General features: G+C 36.8%; 1 protein-coding gene across 1 annotated transcript; it reads right to left on the bottom strand.

Moving 5' to 3' along the window:
* Positions 1 to 10,916: 10,916 nt before the first annotated feature.
* On the bottom strand, positions 10,917 to 14,932 carry LOC149813554 (monooxygenase 2-like). The gene is made up of 6 exons (XM_089991642.1): positions 14,672 to 14,932; positions 14,173 to 14,319; positions 13,285 to 13,344; positions 13,044 to 13,206; positions 12,141 to 12,369; positions 10,917 to 11,620 (listed from the first exon to the last, which is right to left on the bottom strand). The coding sequence occupies exons 1-6, from the start codon at positions 14,884 to 14,886 to the stop codon at positions 11,070 to 11,072; spliced, it is 1,365 nt and encodes a 454-aa protein (XP_089847768.1). The 5' UTR covers positions 14,887 to 14,932; the 3' UTR covers positions 10,917 to 11,069.
* Between the last annotated feature and the right edge of the window lie 2,614 nt (positions 14,933 to 17,546).

Here is a 17,546-nt window from a genome sequence, read left to right as displayed (position 1 = left end):
TAAAAAACCAATCACCATTAGAGTCTTTCTCATGATTTTACTGATCATTTTGAGAACCCCCTTTGAATGGAAAATTATGCTCATAAAAAATAACATGTTGACTATTGTAAACCTGACCTGTTTCAACATGAAGGCACGAATTTGTTTTTAAAACAACGCGATCTAAAAACCCGTAAATATGAATATTCAGGTTTCTTTTCAAAGTTTTTCAAATGGTGAAACCATTCTCAAAACCGAACATGATAATCTGTTGAGCAGCCAGATAGTTGTATTAAACGACTCAACCTAAAACTTTTTTGGAAAGTAAGCATGAAACATCATAGATAAACCCAACTCTGTTATGCCAGGGTGTTTTCTTTCAACTCGACCATTCTGAACTGGTATTCTGGGGCAAGAAAACTTTTAATGTATCCCATGATCTTTTAAATATTTTTAAAATGAACTCACCACCTCCATCAGATTGAAACATTTTGATATTCTTTTAGAAATTGTTCAAAACCATTTTATGAAATTCATAAAAACAATGCTTGAAATTATTTTTGAATTTCAAGGGGTAAAACCAAACACATCAAGTGCAATCATCCACGAGAATAGCATAGTATCTGAATCCTTAGAAAGTTTGGGAGCTAGTCTCCAAAGATCGCAATGAATCCTATCAAACGGTTCAGCACAAAGTGTTTGAATCATAAAATGGAAGACGTGTGGCCTTGGTCATAGCACAACAAAAATAGATAATTTATTTCTACCACCAACACTAATAAAATAACTTTTAACTAAAAATGACTGATGACAACCATTGATGCCAGATGTCCCTGTCAAGAACATGCTGCCTTGACGAAAAGAAATCTTATTTATTCCCAAGATCAATCATGTAGAGATCCCGCATCTACACCCTGATGTTATCTTCATCACAGTCTCCATGTTCTTTATCAATTCACACATTAAAGGTTGGTCCTATATCAATTAGCCAATAGAAACCAAGTTTCATTTGATTTTGGGAACAAGTAAAATATTATAGTTAAAACTTACCCTTTCCAGTTTAGGTCATTAGTAGTAGAGCCTATGTGGGTAATGTCTAATTTCTCTCCATTACCCACCATTAATCACTCAAAGCCATGATATTCATTGAGCTTTTTGAGTTTACCTGAGTCAACAGTCACATGAGAGCTCGCTCTAGTGTTGGAAAACCAAGCATGTCTTGGTTATCTGAGACTGACATAGCTGCTAACGATTGAGAGATGTCTTTGGCCTGGTTGGGTTTGAAACAGATTTGGAAAATAATGTTTTTGCCCTGTTGTTCAGGTTTTTGCTTATTTTCTTGACCCGGCTGATTATTATGAGCATTTTTATTTTGATTGGGGCCACCATGGTCTCGTTGCGCTTGGTAGAACTATTGTTGTCACACCTTAGTGAAACAACAACCCTCAGATGTGAACTAGTTGTGAAAGTTGTCCCTCCTATTGTTGCTCTTTCTTTGATGTTGAACAAGGAATGTCATATTTTGATTTGTGGCATTATCATTTTTTTTATTCTGCATACTCTTTATGGTCACACAATTTTGAAGAAGGGGAATCAATTGTAAGGTTAATGTTCAAACATTGGGTAAAATACCTGAGTAGTGGATTCAAGGTAGTAACTAACTTTTAAGAAAGTGAGAATATGATAGAAGTTTGTGGATAGTAATTTCTTGTTTTGAGGATAATAGTAGTGGTAAGAGTTAGAGAACATGGGTATAGTGCTCCTAGTTTTATGAGATTTGGGTTATTTTTTTCTCTATAAATAGAGTTAATATAATTGTTTTTAGTGTGTGAAATGAAAGAGGTTGATTTCAAATAAAGCTACTGTAGTAGCAGTTTTTCATTGTAAGTGAGATCAACTATTGTAACTAATTATTTTTTTTCTAACAATTGTGGTATCAGAGCCAGGTTGCGATTTAAGTGGGCATCGTATTTGTGAAGAGGGTTCTATGTGTGGGCTGAAACTGGAGTGAGAAACACAAGGTATATTCTTGTGAAAAATCGGTATGGTGACTAACTCTAATATTCTCAGTTTATTGTAGTTTTTGGTGTCAATTTTTAATGGTGAAAATTATGAGTTTTGGAGTATTAAAATGAAAACCTCTTTCATCTCACAAGATCTCTGGGATTTGATAGAAAATAGTTACGTAGAAAATGAATATTTCAATAAAGAGAATGAAGGTAAAGAATGTCACAAAAACGAATGTGAAAGCCTTGCTAGTATTGCAGCAAGCAGTGGTGGACACCATTTTTCTTAGAATTGCTAATGCCACAATGTCCAAGGAGGCATGGACCATTCTCAAGCAAGAGTTTCATGGTGATAGCAAGATCACAACGGTAAAGCTACAAACCTTGCACAGACAATTTGAAACATTCTTAATGAAGGGAGGTGAGTCGGTTCAAAATTTCTTTTCAAGGCTTTCAATTGTGAATCAAATGAGAATTTTTGGTGAACTTATTTCTATTCAGAAAGTTGTTAAAAAGTTTTAAGATGTTTACCCTCTAAGTATGATCATGTTGTCACTGCAATAGAGGAATCCAAGGACCTTTAAGTTTATACACTTAATGAGTTAATGAGTTTTCTTTTAGCACATGAGCAACGTATGAACAGGTTATCCGAAATCATATTGGAGTAGGTTTTTTCTTCTAAAGTTGAAGTCAAAGAAAATAGTGAGCTCAAGAATGATGAACAAGGTCGTGCAAGTGGGGGTTTTTGTGGCAGCTATCTTGGTTGAGGAAGAGGATGAAGAAGGTCCAATATGAATTATCAAAAATATGACAATGGTGTAAAGGTAATCTGAATTACAAAGGAAGGCAATGCTATTTTTGCAAAAAATTTGGATACATTGAGATAAATTGTTTTGAAAAAGCTAAACAACAAGCAAACATTATAGAAGAAGACAATTTTTTTTCTTACTTGTATAGAATCTAATATGAGTAAGAGTAATATGTGGTTTTTGGATAGTGGGTGTAGTAACCATATGATAGGGAAAAAAAGTTATTTTCAATATATTGAAGTTGAAGGTTGACTTGGAGACAATAATCAAGTTCAAGTTGATGGCAAAGGAACAGTGGTAATGAAAACAAAGTTAGGTACTAAAAAATTAATTCATGAAGTGTATTATATTTCTGGTTTGGCACAAAATTTGCTTAGTGTAGGGCAGTTGATTCATAATGGTTGCACTCTTTTGTTTGATAATAATGCGTGTTGATGCAACTTTTTGAGAAAGTATTTTTAAAAGATGTTTTTCAGTAAAATTCGCTTGTGTAAACCGTGCATCAAGTTTTAAATTAGTGGTGAAGTCTGGGTCGAACACAGAAAACGTAAAAAAAAAAACTTTTGTACCCCACACAGAATAATCTTTATTGCCTTAAATAAAAAGTGTTACCCTCTCCGGAGGGCTCAAAAATAAAAAGGCCTTATTACAAACTAATTTAAAGTAAATGGCCCTCTGGCCCTAAAAAAAAGTAAAAAATAAGAAAAATAAAAATCTGCTACAGTTGAACCTTCAGGCTTAAAGGTCCCTTTCTCAAGGGCACATCCCGGAGGGGATCTTTGGAGGGCTCTTCACATACGAAAACTACCATGCAAAACACAAAAACACGAAAACAAAACAAAAGTAGAGAATTATTTTCTAAAGCTAATGTTAATTATACTAAGGAAAGAAACATGAGTCAAAACAAACTAGATTTAACAAACTAACTTATAACAATTAACAAGTTCTAACTAAATGCCAAACAAACTTAAAACAAATTCTAACTAAATGGAATATTATCTTAACAAACTAACTTCCAGCAATAAGTTAAATCAACTTGATTAACTAATGCTATTAGGAAATATATAGATTCTAAACTACGACAATCAATAATTAAACTAACTGCAACTATATGGAATTTAATAACTACTATCTAAAGTAAACCACATAAAATAAAACACAAGTACTGCAGTCTAAAAAAAACTTTTAATCAACGTCAATCACACTGGTCAGTGATTTGCGTTGAATCACATGAAACGCCGACTCTATTCTAAACTAAATTTTTTTTTTTGATAAAACACGACTATGCTGCTGGTCACGCTGGCTGGAAAAATTGAGGATTGGCGTCAATCATGCTGGTGAGTGGTTTAAGTTAATACTAAAAATGGCATAGCATTAAAAGTTGTCCTGGTCTGTACGGGTTATGTGTGCAATCTGCTGAACTTCCAAAGTGTTATTTTCAGTGTATAGAGGTTGTTCTAGCAGACTGCATATTGCTAAAATTAATCGAAAAAAAAATATCTACCACTCGATGATCAATCAAGAAGATGTTGAATCCCAAAAAAATATTGTTCAGCGTGGATTGGTGATGAACAAGTAACCACAAATCCATGCTAATCTGTACGATCAAGAAGCCACCATAGTTTATACTGTCAATCTTATCAAAATGAATCAGATTGATAACGTGTTATGCAGTGGCACATTGATGTTCACGTCCAAATTCAAGAAAATAGCCACGCACAAACGTCTACACAAATTTGCATGATTAAAAGAATCACGCAGATCATATCTTGTTGTTTGACGTTTCTATGCTATGCGTGATCCAGCTAAACAATGAAACGAAACTACAACGAATGATCTACGAACTAGCTATTGCAGAAAATCAAATTTTATTCTACTCTAAATAAAGCAATCAAGCAAGAACCGATTTGTGCTAGATAACTAAAAAGTATTTTATGTATTTAATGAATCAAAAATAAATCTACCTAGATGCAAAGATGGGGGAGAAGAAGCAAACCTCGCAGCTGCTTCCGATGGAAGGGTTGAGAAGAAGAAGTGGTCGCTCTCGTGGTTAAATACGCACTCCAACAACAGGGTAAGAAGCACCGGCGATAGCAAAGATCAGAAGAACGATGAAAATCAATGAAGAAGAAAGGAAGAAACGGGAAAGAGGTGGTGATCGAACGAAAAGAGAGAGAGACAAAGAGAGGAAAAGAGAGAGAAGAGGTTGGCATTTTTTCCAAAGGGAGGACGCCGACCCCTCTCTAAAAAATTTTATTTATAATCTAAACCTAGGTCAAAACATATTTTTTTCTAAAAACTCCTTTTAATTTTTCAAAATTCTAAAAACTACTCTTCTAAAAACGTGTTTTCAAAAATTAGAATTCCTAAAAGAATTAAAATGCTAATGAAAACTCCTAACAGACTTAAACTACTCCAAAACACGCAGGTAGAGTCTAATATGTGCATTTTTTTCTCTTTTTAAATTAAACAAACATAGTAAAAATCGTTGATAAGAATGGGTATTTATTCCATTTTTGTGATGGATCATGCATAAAAATGTGAAATTACAATGAATAAATTATGCATAATCACATATGAGATTAAAAAGTTTGTGCAGTTTATTGATAAAGTTCATATAGTTCAAAATATGATGTTTTCTCTTGAAATTTCTTGTTTTGATAAGTATGCATTGGCAGCCAATGTTGATGAGCAGTCGGTTCTTTGGTATCTAAGATATGGGCACTTGCATTTTAATGGGTTAAAATTATTAAGCCAAAGGAATATGGTATCTGGATTACCTTTCATTAGTTCCCCAAAGAATGTTTGTGAATGATGTGTTTATGAAAAACATCAACCATTTTTAATTGGAAAAAAGCATGGAGAGCTAGAAGGCTATTGGAATTAGTACATGCTGACATTTGTGGCCCAATGAGAACCATGTCAATGAATAATAATAAGTATTTTTTGTTATTCATTGATGATTTTACTAGAATGAGTTTGGTATATTTTCTTTCTAAAAAATCAAAAGCTATTGAAAAGTTTAAAGAATTCAAGATTTTTGTTGAAAAAAAGTAGATATGCCATAAAAGTCCTTCGTACAGATAGAGGTGGTGAATTTTTGTCTGACAGTTTTGGTCTCTCTTGTAAACAAAATTGCATTCATAGGCAATTAACTGTGAGAAAGACCCCTTAGCATAATGGAGTCACGGAGTGGAAAAATAGAACAGTGGAATTCAAAAGCAAAATGATGCAAGAATTTGAGATAACTGATTTGGGGCAATTGCACTATTTTCTTAGTCTTTAAGTACGGCAAACTAATAATGAAATTTTTATGTCACAAGAAAAGTATGCAATGGATTTGCTCAAGAAGTTCAACATGGCAAATTGCAAAGGATACTCGAATCCAATGAATGCCTATGAGAAATTGACAATGAATGATGAAACTATGAAGGCGAATGAAACTTACTTCAGAAGTATGATTGGAGGATTGATGTATTTGTCACATACCATGCCAGACATTATGTTTCCTGTGAGTTTGGTATCTAGATTCATGTAATATCCGACAGTGCATCATTTGGGAGCAGCAAAATGGATACTTCATTACATTAAGGACACATCCAATTATAGAATTTGGTTCAAACCAATCACTAACTTTAAATTGCTTGGTTTTATTGACAGTGACTGGGCAGGTTCGGTGTATGATCGAAAGAGCACAAGCGAATTCGTGTTTGGACTTGGATCGGGAGTAATATCATGGTGTTCTAAAAAGCAAAGCTCCACGGCCTTATCTTCAGTCAAAGTTGAATACATTGCAGCAACTGTAGTAACTTGTCAAGCTATTTGGATGAGGCACATCCTTGAAGATTTGTATCATGGCCAATATCAAGCAACATAAATTTTTTGTGATAACAAGGCCACTACTTCAATGACAAAAAATCCAGTATATCATGGTAGGACAAAGCATATTGAACTTAAGCATCATTACATTTGACAAATTGTAGCAAATGCAGAAGTTGTGCTCAAGCATTGTTCCATAAATAATCAAGTTGCAGATGGATTTACAAAAGCTCTTTCTTTTCAAAAGTTTGTTAAGTCCAAATCTTCATTAGGTGTGTTTGGGTTTTCACATCAAAGGGGGAGAATTGTAAGGTTATTGTTTAAACATTAGGTAAATACTTAAGTAGTGGATTCAAGGTAGTAGCTAACTTTTAGGAAAGTAGAAATATGGTGGAAGTTTGTGGATGGTGGTTCCTTGTTTTGAGGATAATAAGAGTAGTGGTAGGAGTTAAAGAACATGGGTTTAGTGCTCTTGATTTTATGAGATTTCAGTTATTTCTTTTCTTTATAAATAGAGTCAATGTAATTATTTTTAGTGTGTGAAATGAAAGAGGTTATTTTCAATTAAAGTTAACTGTAGTAACAATTTTTCATTGTATGTGAGATCAACTATTGTAACCAGTTGTTTTTTTTTCTAACATCAACTTCTTGTAGGTAGGAATGTGAGACTTTAACATTGTAGTGACAAATGACCCGTATCCTTGTTTGAGGCCATTAGCAAAAAGAAAACCTTCACACGATCCTCCACTGGTTTTCCTATGGCATCAAGTTCATCACATGCACTTTTGAAAGCATTGATATAGTCAGTAATGGATTGGTTTCTCTTCCTGTGTATCTACAATTTTTGGAGCATAACACACTCGCTCTTGGGAATCAAGAGCGAAAGCCTCTTCAAGCGCAACCCAGAATTGCGTTGTAGTGTTGAGACCAACGATGAATCTGAGAGCTTCAGCTTCCTCAGACAGCATTCTGGTGATCCATCCATAGAGAAGCCTCTCGGATTTACTCCAGGTGGTAAAATCGAGATTCTCATTTTGAGCACCATCACCGCTGGCGACATATTGATCTAGAATGGGAGATCTTCCTTCAATAAAGCCTTGCAAGTCTTTGCTCTCCATGATGATAGGGACCTAAGTACGCCAAAACATGCAATTTGTATTCGATAACTTGATCGCTATGAAGTTTACAACATTTAATGTTGCAAGATACGGGTACTTGGATGGTGGATTCTAACTTGTTGAGGCAACCATGGTAGAACAAGTAATAGAGAAGATAGAAAAAAACTATTTTACGTGGTTCGAACTGGATGCCTACATCCACAAATCAATCATGTAAAGCTTATTTTTCCTTCAAAGTCTTTACACATATATACCACCAGAGGGATCGCCCGTGTGGCCAGTGGGATGGTTGCGAGGGTGCTGAGATGAAGGCACCGGATCAAACCTCGTTGGTGCATGAGTATATTTGTAGCTTTCAGAGGTGGGCCAATAAAGAAAGGTGATCTTGGGGCCCTATAGATCTCAAATTTTGAAAACCAAAAAGAGTGTTTATTCAAAAAAAAAAAAAAACAGGGATCATTCGCACTAGGGGCTCATAATCTTCAATGCGGGCTTCAGCTTGCAAGTGATGAGGGTCCTATAAAAAATAGCGAGCTTAATGGTGTGGGCCACCACCAAAGCTCGAGAAAAATAACGAAACACAAACAATATATGAAAATTAGTGAGATCCACACTTATAAATGAATGAAATAAACACAAAAGAAAATTGAATATCACCTTGGGCTTAGGTAGCCCTTTATTACAACAGTAATGAGCATGATATAACTTGGGCAGCACTCCAGCTAGGCGTGGGTTCAAGAAAGTAGATGAAATAGGGGATCTGAGTTGCTAGGGTATTAGGTCTAGATGAGTAAAGATTTCTGCAAGGTATGGGTGCTTCTAGATCTCATATGTCAAATCCGAAAATGGAAAGACTTTAACCTGTATTTATAGATTTTTTGATGAATTTCGATACAATTTTCTACATATATGAGATTCGGGCATCCAGATTCATCTAAAAGATGAGATGGCAGGATCCGATTGACCAAAGTCTGGAAAGTCTTTTTTTATTGGTTAAGGGTTTATATATTAGCCTAAGATCTTAGAGAGTTTTTTAGGTCTTTGGTAATTTAGGTGGGTTCATTGAATTCTATCTCATAAGTTTATGAGTCAGGGATAAAGACTTCAAGGGGCTTATCTTTATATGGCGTGCTTTTTTAGATCAAATGAACCATTAATGACACATAATGCTAACGGCACATACTGCTAACGATAATCAAGGTCCCTTAATGATAATTCATGTATCATTAGGAAATGTTGACGGCATATCATGAATTTAGCTGGCTACTGACGATAATTTGTGTGTCGTTAGTAAGGTGTTGAGAACCCCATCATGGTTCAGGTCAACTGCTAATGATAATTCATGTGTTGTTAGTAGTTGTCAACTTGTTTTGAATATAACTTTGGATTCTAGTATCATATCATCTTGATTTTTTGCTTATTTGAAAGCTAAGATCCTCTAGTTTAATTTATCTTTTGAAAAAAAACTTGAAGCAAAGGCCAAAAATAAAATTAAAGTTAAGCTTACTTTGAAATATGCAAAAAATATGAGATCTTAGTTGTATGAAATAACTGGTTCAAATTTGGGGTGTCTAGGCCCCACCGGAGATTTTTCTCTCTTCAGCAAGGGTTCCTTGTCACAAAAAAAAAAAGTCTTTACACATATATAAATACTTGCCATTAAAGTCCAATCCCTTGAGAGAGACGTTTTTACAATGCTTATCATTTTGAATAACTTTCCTTCTTCCATCTTCTTACTCTTTTCTTCTTTGATGATGATAACCTTTCTCTTTTGCAGGATATCTTGAATGTAGGATGATGTGCTGGCTGAGTTGGCAACAACTGTTAATGCTGGCAAATGCATTGATTCAGCCTTGTTATTTATCCTTCTTTGATCTCATAACATGTCAAGCTGATCCTTTTGTTGAGTCTTTGATTCTTGGATTTGGATCTCTTTCTTAATAGGAACTAGGGGTAGATACCGGATCGGCTGCCGAAAGATAATTTACTGACTGACCCAAAATGGGTGAGGTTTGGGTTGCCTATGCATCACAAAGCCCCGAAAAGCTGTGTGCCTAACCTATAGGAAAAAAACATTTTAATGGAGGACCTGTACCTGATAAGGGTCAAGCTCGGTTTTTGGCAGGTCAGGTCGGGCTGGGTCAATGTCCACCCCAAAGTGCAAGCCTTAGAAGTTTGCAAATTTAGATAGTATATTGCCAAAGTTGCATATTGAATTTAGTAGGCATATATGATGCTAATGATATCTAATGCAAAAGTCTCCAAAGCAGTCCTTTTGAAATGAACTATAGGGAAGTCCGGATCGGGTGCAATATGATTGCACAAAAATTTGTGCATTAAGCACCCGATCGCCCTCCATTAGGTCTTGTGTCACACCTGACAGGCTCTGTCCTCAAGATGGAGGGTGATCAGGTGCTTAATGCTCAAATATTTGTGCAATCATATTGCACCTGATCTTTTCACAACTAGAGCGTGCAATATATGTACAGGGAATCAATTGGATGGGTTCAAAGTGTTCCAACAAAAGATTCCATGAGTACAAGGTTTTGTCCTTGGCTGCCTTCATGGTGTAGGAGGCTTTATGGAATGAACAAATCCTATAAATAGTGTTCGCCAGTTCTGCTTTTGGTGAAATTGTGCTGACAAATCTAATGAAAAGGAAAGACTAGGTTCATCAATACAAACAATATTTCATAGTCTCTACTTTTTAGAGAGAAAGAGATGCAAACCAGTCAGAGTTCCGCTCTGGGCCTGAACCGGAACCAACCCAATTGTTGAGTCCATATAATATATATTTGAGACTTAGAGAGAGAGAGATCAGTCAAAGCTTCAACCAGATCCGGGTCGAAAACAAATAAACAGATACAGATAGCACGGTTTAGAAGCAAGTATAACCAGACCATCATTTTACCTTTTCCACCTAACAATCTACAGATTTCACCCATTTGCAGAAGAACAAATGCCAGAGAGACGGCCCATAACCAGATTTGGGGCTCCATTGTAAGATCCTAGTTGGACCTACATATAAAACCGAACCCACACTTCAAAACAAATCCGTTTCTGGGTCAAGCATATTGACCCAACCCAAAGCCCCAGGGAATATTTTGGTTAACCATAAGAAAATGGCATGCTTTTGAATTATAAGATTTTTTTCTTAAGAATTTGAATGATAAGAATAATGGATATGCTTTGGAAAGTAACCTTTTTTATACCATTTTTTATTATAAAAATCAATAATATGAGACAAGTGAAACAAAAATTACATAATTTTCTTTCTTTGTATTACAAAATGCACATTGCACGGCTTTGGGGCAACCATGTTCCATGTATCTGAACAATCAAAGGAGAGAATCTGAATTGAAGCCTTCACTTGACCGCAGCGGCCCACAATCATATTTTGTGTGCTCCAGCAAAGGTTCCAGCTTCACCAGCTTAGGAATGACTACGTTGTTCCTAATGGCACACACCACTTGGTTCTCCCATTGCAACAGCGAGCCGACGAGGTTGGCACGTACCGTTAACGGGAACACGCGCCACCATCTTTCTCTTGTGTATGCTGCCAGAGCTTCATTAACATGATCAGAACCTGAATCACCACTCTTGAGGGCGTTTGCTAGCTTCCTTGCTAGCACAACTGCATCCTCTAATGCACAGCATGCACCTTGGCCCAGATTGGGTGTCATTGGATGCCATGCATCTCCAGCCAGCACCACACCATCTGATGAAGCCTGTGGGCTGATCAACGGCCACAGCCACCTGTCAGCTAGCGGCGTCTTGACAATTGTATCTTCAGGAGTTCTCTCTATCACATCCAACACCTCTCTAGGCCAGCTCTTAACTAGATCTAAAGCTCCCTTCTTTAACAAGTGTGGATCATTAACCCTTGGGCCTGTTGACGTCAACATGCACAGGATACATGCAGCAGCAAAAGCATCAATAGAACCATCAGAATACACACATTGAAATCAATTAGTCCAATACTGTAAAAATTTCAGGCAGTAAGACGGCAAATTCTGATTGCTCAACAAGACTACAAGCCAAGTGGATCCATAGAACATATGGACTCTGTGGTTTGTCTCACTACAAGTACAAACATAATTCCAGTCATTCTATTATTTGATCTTCCCTTGATTAATTTTTTTAACTTTTTCTAAACTAGTCATGACCTATGTCTCAAGGATACTCCAATTTACTCTTGTTATGTGTTGCCTTTATGCTATTCTAAATGGGAAACTAAACATAAGTAGCATGTTTCCCTGTTCTTTTGTTGTGTCCAATGATAGGTCATGACTCTGTAGAGACACTGGTTCAATGCAAACTAGTCATGAACAAATCTAGCGTAAGTCACAGCTTTTCCAACACTGGTAGTGGGACTAGAAAGATGCAAATCAATTAGGCAAGAAGTTGACCTGGTGATGGATTGTTGAAGCAGATGAACCAGTAGACCTTAGTGGGTGACAGTGGAACATAACCGGCACGTAAGCCCCTACCATAGATGTAGTGCACCATTGGCTTAAATGGCTGCCCATTGGGATAGATCCCAAGCCCACGATATGCGGACTGCCCAACATATGAAGGGCTTGAGAATCCCATCCATTTTGCCACGGATGACCGTGCTCCATCACATCCAATTAGCACCTGCAGAAACAGAACAATTATTGCAGATAATAGTTCAAAGTTCAAACATCTCCTGGAAGCTCCATTAATTAGCATGAATGTATAATTCCAGTGGCATTAGTATCATTTTTAGATTATATAAGCACATTCAACAAGGGGAATCGTGTCTGTGCATTTAACAAGGGGAATTGAGCTCAGTATCAAAGAAAACCACTGAGAACCTTTTCTTTGTGTTCAATTCAAGCAACAACATGCCAATGAAATTGAATTTCTTGTATCAGGACATATGTGCTGTAAAACTCATTATCTAAAGACTCCAAACTATGTTGAGGCAGTTCCAGCGTGATTCATTTTATAAGCTTCCCTTATCGCTTGAAAATCTAATCATTCACTTCTATGATAAGGAAGATGGCTAGCCCAAGATTTGCTACATTCATGTTCAAGGATAATCAGACTAAGTAACATCCATGCTCACTATCTAAAGTATTTGTGCTGTGGATGCTAGGTAAGACCTAGCGACATCCAAAATTTCCATCATGGAGCTGCCCATATTGTGATATTCATCTCTTAGATGATCAAACTGAGGACTTTGGCAGCATGCACGGCTATAGGAAATAAACAGGACAACTTGAAATAATAGCACAGGGGCTAAACCAAGACCTTCCAGTAGCAGTGAAGATGAGAAATGGACTAACCTTTGTAATTAATCTTGTGCCGTCGTCAAGCTCAAGTGAAGTTTCACCTGTATCAGATTTGCCAATAGCTTGTAACCGTGATGTATAACATATAGCATCTGATGGCAACTGACTTGCCATGGATTCCAACAAAGCCCTTCTTTCCACACCACGGACTTCTAGGCTGTCGATATATGATCTCACGATGTGTCAGTAAACTATCAGGGAAAATACTTTCAAATTGTGGAAGATTTAATATTACCCAAGATTCTGGAAGTCGAATTTTTTTAGCTCTCTGCCCTCCTCTGATTTGATAACGATCCTGCAAATGCCTGATTCCATCAAACAGTTTAGAAAAAAAACAACATACAAAATGATTAACATTGTTTTTACTTTTCAAAGGTGGTCAACAGTTCATCAACACTCATATAATTACGTATCAGTAATATTTATCACAATTCATAAAATTGTCATACATCACAGCCTAAAATGGCAATTATGCATGGACATCTATGACTAGATGAACTTATGCAGCTTTGCACTACATTCTGATTTTAGTTATGGATAAAAGTTCAGATTAGAAACATCATAAGCTTAAAAGACTGAAAAGGAATCACTATTTGTTGAACCGTTGGAGAAATAACGTGAAAATACATGGTAAATTAATCACATGGTGATGGTGTTGCCCAATGTCTGTTGGACAGCTAAACAAACATGAAGTTTAAATCACACATACAAAAGCATACTCATTACTAAACCACACTCAAGAAATTGAATAAATAAATTGATAATACAAGCTAAAATTCAAATCAAGTGATGATAGTGTTGACTAAAGCTTGTGGAACAGTTAAACCAGTTAAAGAAGAGCCAGGCATTCTTGATGCTTGAAATGTGCACATAAGATACGAAAGAATAACAGAAAATGCCCATTGTTCCACCACAATCAAACCTCTCAAATCTCGATTCATCTCAAGTATACCACTCTCTAAGTATCATAATTTGCACAAGTCATTTCCTCTCTTAATTCTCACTCATAAAGTGGTACGCGAAAAATCTCAAATCTGAATAATTAAAAAGAAGATATCAGCAAAAAAGAGAAAAAAAAACACTGGGAAGAAATTCTAAAAAAGAGAGGTCCTTGGCTCGTTACCCCTGAATCTCGGAGAACTGGCTTCTTAGATCATCTGCAACACCCAATTCATCCAAAACCCTCCATGCATTCTTGAAGAGGGTCAAGGAAGTCCCACCAATCCTAAGAGATTCACCCTGCTCCAAAACCAAAGATCTGATACCCAGTCTGCAAAATCCCAAGATGAATCAGCACCCATTTCAATTCCTCTTTCAAAGGCTATCACCAAAATGAAAGGACCAACTTGTTCTCCAGAGTAACAACACAAAAGAGCAAAGAGTAGCAGAATAAATAAAGAAATCCCAAATTACAAATATGAACAAAAAAACAATTTTCATTGAATGGTCAACACTAAATCTGAGGAAAAACACCTGCCCACATGCTTGAAAGCAATCAATACACACATAAGTAGGAAAGAATCCATTATACTGACCCCCCCAAACAACAAATGGAAAACCCAACTCGCTTCTAGTAATCCACCAAAAATATAACAAGCACACACAATGAGAGAGAGAGAGACCTCTGCAGGGAGAGGGCAATAGCAAGACCAGCAATTCCAGCTCCCACAATGACAACACTCTCCTTCCTAGCCTGTTGGCAGGACACCACCACCTTCACCAGATTCGAGTTTTTCCTAAAATATCTGGAAAAAACTCTGCTCTGACCCCTGCTAGGCGAGCGAAGGGTTTGAAGTGAAGGCGTAAACGATGAAGGATTCACGAGAGAAGCTGCCATTCTAGCTCCTGCTGGTTTACAGAGCGCATTGATTCGTGAAATAGCGACCGCCAAAGAAGCATGGAGGGTCATTGAATGAACAAGTGGCACGAGAAGAGCCTCATCGGTAGCGATAGCCGCCACAAACTTTTGTTCAGAGTTTCAGGGAACGAGGACTCATCGTAGCCGTCCAGATGCATCAATTGGACGGCTAGGATCGACACAGGATCTTTTTTTTTTTTTTTGACCTATGGCAACAAACGTTTACAACAGCAGTTATCACGAGATTTCCAAATTTTCTTAGTGGCTATTTTCAAATTCCTATCTTGGAACTGTCATATTTATCCCATATTATCAAGAGATTTTCCTGTATATCCATTGTATATAAATATCACCTCATATTTAATAAAGTCAAAAATCAATTCTAATGTAAATATGCTTCTACGCGGTATCATAGTAGAACCCTATCGTACGTTCAAACGAGCATGTGTGATGGTCGGCTGAAGATCCTCATCGTACGTTCTGCACCACCATTGTCTCTGTTGCATTTCAGACTGTGGGCATCTCTTGCAAACTTTCCTGTTGGTCAATTTTTTTTGCTCTGTTGGACTACCGTAAGATATTGTCCCTACTCTGTCGGTCCTCATCACTCCGTAAAAATCTTTTGAGTCTTCTGTTGTAACACTCTGATCTGGGACCTCGGAAATCTGAGTTCGGTTGGTATTATTTCTCAAAGAAAAAGATTTCAAAGTTCACACAAAGAAAACGTGGCTAAATTTTTTTTTTTTATTCTCATAATCAACTTTTTTTTTATAATGTTCATCATTCATAATAAAAAAAAAGCAATTACATCTTTATTCAATGACAAAGAAATGAAATCTACCAAGTACTCTGCTGATGACGAATAAGTTGCTCACATTCTGTTTGCGTTAACATGCATGGAACCTACAGTTGTAATTAAATATTGGGGTTGAGTCTACAACCCAGTAAGTAATAATTATAAGCAAATAAACATTTAAACTTACAACTGTAATGAGCTCTAAGCCCCTAGTCTTAGTTTAGTTTTTGACACACCACACAAGTTGGTATATTTTAATTACCCTCATTAATTTTCTCAACACTCTCTCAAAACAACTATCACTAGGTCGGTTATACCAGTCATAGTCGTCTATGAGCGTAGCAACCCCGTAGAACACCACAATTCTACATGTTGGTCAGACGATGAACCATACACTCTCAGTGGTCTCCAGACCACCAGGCACTGCAGTGAACCACCACGAAAACTCTACCGGTAGCTAGCATGGTTCATGCTACATCCTAACCATTATGATTATCAACCATCCATGATCCTCTAGAATCCTAAAACCAGTGTGAGTGTAATCCTAAGTCATGTCTAAGTTCAACACATTGAACCACATTCTCAAACTCATAATTCACTTGTTCCCTCACGAGTAATGTCATGAACGGATCACAACGAATCATATTCTTAAATCTCATGATGACCTTAGAACTCACACGCATCTCGCACTAAGCACGCAATGATGTAGTGTCTCTACATCGTTAAATCATCGACAGTCCACTCTCCATGATGGTTGTACTTTGGCCGCGAACCAGGTAGCCTTTACCACAGGTCGCCACTTTCGGGATTTAAAGAGTCTGCATGCTGATCTCAAAATATTCATTCATACAACATGAATAGAATAAAAAGGACTTTAATCTAAACATAATCTCATCACAATGCATGATATTAATAATCACATAGACATGTGTTCACAAATCAATTCTCTTTCTAACATGCATGACAAATCACAACTAACATGCATATCATAATAACATGTATAAAAATTCAACTCAGAATGTCAAGAATGAAAATTTTATGCATGTCATGATCTCACTCATTCACAATATTATAATAACATGCAACATAGAAAATTATTTATTTATGTCTAAAATTACTTATAATAACTCCGCCTGTGTAGTTATACACTGCCGGTCCCAAGCCCGGATAAAGGAGGAGGGTTGCGGTAGGCCTGTGACAGCCAGCATAAAAACTTTGTCATATCCTATGAAAATGAACCAATATGAGAATTTCGTTGGGGCGTTCCCTACTGAGCGACACGCTGTACTCTCTAGGCCCGGAGGCAGTGATAAATGTGCAAGGGTTGCTAGGTCGTCGCCCAGAAGCGACGCGTCACACCGGCGCCCGGGTGTGGTGTCAAATAGGCAAGGGTTCCCTCACTTTGTTGGACGGGTGGGGGTAAAGAAGTTAGTCCAAGACCATAAAATTAGGTTAGCCACTTGGAACATAGGGTCTTTAACTGGTAAGTTGGTAGAGTTAGTAGATGTTATGTGTAGGAGAAAGATTGATATTTTATGTCTTCAAGAGACCAAATGGGTAGGTGAGAAAGCTAAAGTGATAGAACCTTGGGGATATAAGATTTGGTATACAGGAATAAATAGGAATAGGAATGGAGTAGGGATTGTTATGAGTCGTCAGTTTATAGATAATGTAGTTGAGGTCCGTAGGAAGGGTGATAGAATTTTACTTATTAAATTAGTATTAGGTACGGATATTATTAATATTATTAGTGTTTATGCACCTCAAGTAGGTTTAGATGATTCCTTTAAGCATCAATTTTGGGAAGATTTAGATGGAGTAGTACAAGAGACATCTTATGGAG

The sequence above is a fragment of the Nuphar pumila genome, chromosome 16 (genome assembly GCF_984573655.1).
Source record: "Nuphar pumila chromosome 16, dmNupPumi1.hap1.1, whole genome shotgun sequence".
Taxonomy (NCBI): domain Eukaryota; kingdom Viridiplantae; phylum Streptophyta; class Magnoliopsida; order Nymphaeales; family Nymphaeaceae; genus Nuphar; species Nuphar pumila.
The sequence above is the reverse complement of the archived record's forward strand: the minus strand, read 5'-3'. Positions and strand labels throughout refer to the sequence as shown.